This window comes from Protopterus annectens, chromosome 1.part1 (assembly GCF_019279795.1).
Source record: "Protopterus annectens isolate FY-2018-M chromosome 1.part1, PAN1.0, whole genome shotgun sequence".
NCBI classification, from domain to species: Eukaryota; Metazoa; Chordata; order Ceratodontiformes; family Protopteridae; genus Protopterus; species Protopterus annectens.
Window position 1 is genome coordinate 1,630,126,678 of NC_056726.1, and position 6,000 is coordinate 1,630,132,677.

Below are 6,000 nucleotides of genomic sequence, written 5' to 3' on the forward strand. Positions count from 1 at the left end.
GGCCTTGGCGAGGTCCAGATAGGCTGTGTGGACTTGCCATACCCTCGTCCATAGCAATGGAGACTTCTTCGAAGAAGTCAATCAGACTCAGGAGACAAGATTGGCCCTTCACAAACCCAAACTGGGTGGGGTCCAGTGTTTGAAGGTTGCAAATGTCTTTGTTTATAAGTTCCACGCTAATGCGTCCCATGCCCTTGCAGATCAGGTTCATCAGACTGATGGAACGGTAGTTCCCGGGATCCAAGGTGGATCCCCCCTTGTGGAGTGAGATAACTGTAACAAGCCTGAGGTGAGGCTATGATTAAACAGGACACTTAAGGCGAGGCGCCAGTTCATTTTTTATTTCATGCAGTACACAGCCCGGGATGTCATCTGGTCCCATGGATGCTGTATTCTTAGCTTTGGAGAGTGCAGTTTCTACCTGTATCGCCGTGATGACCGGAATTTGGCAATCTTTTGGTATTGAGATGGGCCCTTTAGGGGGGTGAGAGGGCGGTGAAGTTGGCACTAAATCGATCTGCCAGGATATTGGCAGTATCCTTGGGATCAGTATATTTAATGCCATTCTGTTGTAGCTCAGGGCAAATCTGAGTATTGCCATTTAAATTCTTGACATAACTATAGAATAAACACAGTCTGTGTGTCCGTCTGTAATTGAAATTTTCTGCCCACATCTCAGGCACTTTTTAAACCCATATTTTGCCTTTTCTTTCTCTGGAATTGACATACCTAGATAGTTTATATTTATTTGGCCAAAAACAAGATAAAGCTATTCTGAAAAACAGCAAAAAACATTAGATTAACTACACACATACTAAACTATTAAAAATAGTCATAGTAACTGTAGACCATAATTAAACTAGTAATTATTCAATTTTCTAACTTAACCTATGGGATAGGGAACACTCAAAAAGAAAAAAAATAGGCTACAAGGCCCAAGAGCAACTCGCTCTATGTTAAAAAATAAAATTATAAGCTTACCGGCTGACTAAATGTAACTCTGAAAATCTCAGTAACTAAAGAAAATTCTAAACGACAAAGGTTACATTAATAGGCTAATATTTTGCTCTAAGAGAAGCAAGAAAAACAATTTTACTGGCCCGAGTGAAGCTGAAGCCTCTGATCAGTTGCAGTGGCAAACTAGATCTGAGGGAGGTTCATAGTGCATCATGGGATAGGGGGGATCTGGTCTCGAGCTGGCTTTAGACCTCAAGCTTTTGTAGTTGGCCGACTCGGAGCCGAGGATCGGCTCCGAACTCATCAGTAAGAATAAACGACGAGATAGAACAACTTCACATATATTATTTATGTGCTAAAAAAAGAAAATAAATTGAAGATAATGGATGGGGGAAGTTCTAAATCCAGCACCCTTGGCCTGCAATGCTAAACCATTAGTGTAGCAGTTTTCTTTTTTCTTTAAATACTTTATAAGCATGAAACTAATGTGCGGCATTATTCACTGCCCTGTTAGTTACGAGGACAGGGTCAGGCAAAAGACAGCAGTATTGTCCTGTAAAATCAGGAATGGTTGACAGGGATGGAGTGTGTCTGTGTGGGAAGCAGCTTTAGGACAAAGCCACGAGGAACACTAGACAACACCAGGAAGAATTTTTAAAGTAGTAGTTAGACATGTTAATCCATTAACGTTTTAAGTCCATCATCATCCTGTACTTTACAAATGATATGAAGAATGAAATTTGAACATCTGACATTGACAGATAAAGGACCCGTGACTTAAAGGGGAAGGGACAAAAAAATAAGAGGCCTAGAGGATGTTCTGTCAATACAGGGGCAGGTAAACAGCTATGTGGTGTGTATCGTATCCTCAGGTCTGTTTCCATCAATGGTTCTTTGACAAAGTCAGAGAATCTGGTAGCATGAGACTCAGATGATTAAAGACTATTATTGATAAGCCATTTACTTGGTAACTAAACAAATGCTCTGAACTCAGTTAGTAAAATGAATTGGAAGTAATAAATGGGATGCAGGTTGCATTTTCATTGTAACTTTAATAAAAAGAAAGGTAATCAAACTGTTGACATTTAGAGCAGTGCTAGACTGGCTTACCTCCCCATCTCCAGCTGGCACGCTGACAACAACATCACCTACAGCTATTGGACTACCACTTGCTGAAAATGTAAAAATGCGCTCTCTTGGTTTTGCCGAACGTGCTGCTGGTGTATTTGGTTGTCTGTTGGAGAAAATAATATGCATAATAAATATAATAGGATGCCTCCTGTTTACTATCTACAGTGAAATGGCCTTTTTTTTTTTTGCTTGGTCCACTGTTCACACACACACACACACACACACACACACACACACACACACACACACACACACACACACACACACACACACACACACACACAATCAACATGTGGGTTAGCATGACTACTAATCAAATTACAACATTCAAGCTGTACGTTTCCAAAATGTAGCACCTACAAGTGCAATACTTCTCTACGCTTTCATAGCACAATGGGTTTACTTCATTAAGCAAGTTGGGTTCAGTTACTGAGACTGGCCCACTGCATTGTCTTTAGTTACAACAATGTACGATAAACTTCTGCAAGACAAGTGTCAAGCACTATTACATCTTTAATAGTTATTGATAAACCTGTTCATATCGGTTACTGAATCAAGTAGCTCTCCAAACTCAGTTATTGTATTGATGCTTCATGTGTTTAACATTTTGGGTTTTATTTTAAGAATGTAAAACCACCTGCTTGTGAAGAAATATTTAAAATCTGTGTAAATTGAGAATTTAAAACCAATAAATGTTGTTTACTGGCCTCCTTTAAGCAAAAAGGTGCCCAGTTAATTGTATTAATTCACTTTATTGCATTATTACAATATATCAGACATGATAATTTTAATTCTAAACTTATTCGACAAAGATTAATTGTGTAAAATCTTACCATAATGGTAGAGGTCCTTCTCTTCACTGTTGCAGTATTCTTTACATCAGGGAACTGCCTGCTGCAACGACCAGACATCAGAACTGAGTGCCCCAAGAGAAACACTCGTCTATGGAAAGTACATAGGTAAGTACTAGGCTAACTGCCCAAGGGCATTTACAAGCCTAGCCAGTGTGGGTTGGCTTTTGCCACCCCCTTAGATAAGTTCCCTGTGACTCTGTCCAGCAGAGCCATTAGTTCCCTGCGCCTCTATCCAGAAGAGCCACTGCAGTGATCCCTGGGGTAAATTTTCTGTTTCCCATCCACCCATCAAGGTTTCTCTTGAAGAGTGCTAGTGAGGGGCTCTGCCTGATGTATATTGGAATTTTGTTCCAAAGCATGGGGAGTCCCTGGGTCAGGAATCTATCCCTCCAGCACGTCCTATTTAACATTGTAGTAAGGTTTATATCCATAGAGCGTGTGGCTCTCAGTGATTGGGTTTTTTTAGGTGGAGCATATCTATCAATTCTGGGTTGGACATGGCCTTGTATGTCAGGCAGAGATCACCTCTGAGTAAGTGGTATGCAACACAGTACAGCTGGAGTTTCTTTAGTCAGGCTGCATATGTCATCTGTCGGAGACCAGTAATCCTCTTGGTGAGGTAATTCTGTGGTCTTTCCAGCTGTTGCAGGTGTCTAGTAAGGTACATGGAGGAGAATTCATAAGGGCCTGCAGTTCAGAAACCTTTCTGGCTAAGGTTAGTGCAAGCAGCAAAATACTTTTCCAAGAGCAGTATTTCAAGGAAGCAGAAGCTGCCGACCCAAAAGGAGTTAGGGTCAGTTTCTCCAACACAAAGTTAAGATCTGGTTAAGGTTTCCTGGGGGTCTCATGTGAAGGATGCTTTTTTAAGAATTGCTTAACCTCAAATCTAGAGGCTAAAGGTGGAAAAAGAGGCAGACAGGCAGAAATAGCGGACAGGTGCACTTTTACTGAAGGGTAAGTTAAGCCAGTATCCAGCAATTCACACAGGTATGAGAGAACCAGTGGGACTTCCACTGCAAGTGGGTCCTGGTTATAAGAAAGACACCAAAGTGAAAATCTCTTCCATTTGAATAAACAAGATTTTTGGTATTGAGTTTCCTGGCATCCTGCAGAACCCTAAGCACATCCTCTGAAAAAATGTGTCTGAAAGGAATTAAAACCCTATTACCCACAACGTCAGCTGAAGAGTAAACAAGTGGGGATGGATTAGAGTTCTTTTGTGTTGTGTGTGAGGGTCCACTTTGTAGGGTAACTTGTGATGATTGTCCTTGGTTAAATGTAGAAGTAGGGTGAACCATAGCTGTCTTCGCCAAAAGGGAGTCACTACCAAGATTTTTGGTTTGGCCTACTGAATTTTCTGAATTTTTTGCTGAACTGCTGGAATGAGAGAAAGGGGAGGGAATGCATACAGAAACATCCCTTTAGGTGAAAAGCTGAGGGTGTCCACCTTCCAAACCAGAGGATGTGGATCTCTGGTGCAGAAATGTGGAGGCTGTCTGTTCAATGGGGAGGCAAAAAGTTCTATTTGTGGAGTACCCCATCTGTGGACAATGTCCAGGAACAACTCACTGTGAAGCATCCATTCTTGGGATTGTGTTTGGGGCCTGCTCAAGGTGTCTGCTACTACATTCTGGCTGGATGGGATATACACAGCCTGAAGGAGAGTCTGAAGTTTGACAGCCAGTTTCCACACCTGCAGGGCTAGTCTGCAGAAGATATGAGACTTTGCCCCTCCCTGCTTGTTCACATACCAGAGAATGGTCATGTCTGTGAAAATTAATAGAGGACCTGGAATGAAGGACTGAAAAGTCTGCAGAGCCAGTAGCAGTGCCCTCATTTCTTTATTATTGTGCTCCCTTCTCGGAGAGGGGGACCAGGCCCCTTGCGTGTTATGCAGCCAAAAGTAAAAAAAAACAAAGTATGGCCCCAGTCCAGACCCTGTAGTAAATAACCATTTTTTGAAATGTGTAGTAATAATGTTCACTAGGAAGGGAGAAGATGATGAACCTTATGACTTTGTTTTTGGTGACTTGCAGTATGTAGGTTTTGTGGGGTAAAAGTAGGGCATTTAATGGTCGGCAATATTCTAATCTTAGCAAAAGAATATTACAGTTTGCTCGGACCTCCAAAAGCCATTCTCCATGGCCTACTGATCAGTGGCATAAGCTTGAGTTTGTGCCGCCCAGGGCTGTCTGAGATTGCTGCCCTTGCCCTCTCATAAAATTATGGTCGAGCAATACAGTCTCACAATGAAAATAGACTATCATTAAAACTTCTCTGCCCTTGAAACTCACATTCATTAAAACAGCATTGAAACACACATTCAAAGAAAATGCATCTGGCCAGTGGCGGATAAAGATTACTTTTGTTTTTGTTTGTCTTTTCGGCTTTTCCCAGTTAGGGGTCGCCACAGCGGAACTCCGGTCCGCTAATGATTGGCAGTCAATTTTTATGGTGCTGAGTTGCCAGCCCGATGCCCAACCTTCAGCGAAGGCACGTCCATTCACGCATGTCTTTTGGAGGCCACTCGACTGCGGGGAGGACACGCAGACTCCACACAGAAAGCACTCCAGCCAAGAATCGAACAAGAGAACCTCTTGCTGTGAGGTAACAACGTTACCGCTGTGCTGTTTTCAAATCATAGGCCCCTTGCACATGAAACATACATGTGTTCTTTGATACACCTTCCTGATTGTATTAAATTACATTCTTTGTATAATACAGCACACTTGTTAGACTGCGTTTTAAATTTAGTGTTTTGAACATTTTTCCAGTAAGCAATGAAACAAAATGCATGAACCAATAATGACAAAACTGCCCAATTCAGAACATTTCCATCATAAAAGTCTATTACAATGAACCAATATCAGTAAATATGCACAATCTCTGCAGAAGTAAAAGTCCTCAAAATAATTCACATTAAAAAGATCTGTAACTAACGAAGAGGTTGCTGCTAGCAAACAACTTAATATTTCATTGTTTCATCTACAAATAAATTGTCTGTTACATTAAAAAAAAAAAGATAAGCTAGTAATATGGTTTACCATCATATGCTTGA

At 41.3% G+C, this 6,000-nt stretch overlaps 1 protein-coding gene across 1 annotated transcript in view; it reads right to left on the reverse strand.

Moving 5' to 3' along the window:
* Positions 1-6,000, reverse strand: part of CDCA8 (cell division cycle associated 8) — a gene marked incomplete in the record, with an annotated part of 717,361 nt that overhangs the window by 301,654 nt on the left and 409,707 nt on the right. Inside the window, 1 exon segment of the mRNA XM_044083643.1 lies at positions 2,068-2,191. Within this exon segment, the coding sequence (XP_043939578.1) occupies positions 2,068-2,191 (124 nt within the window).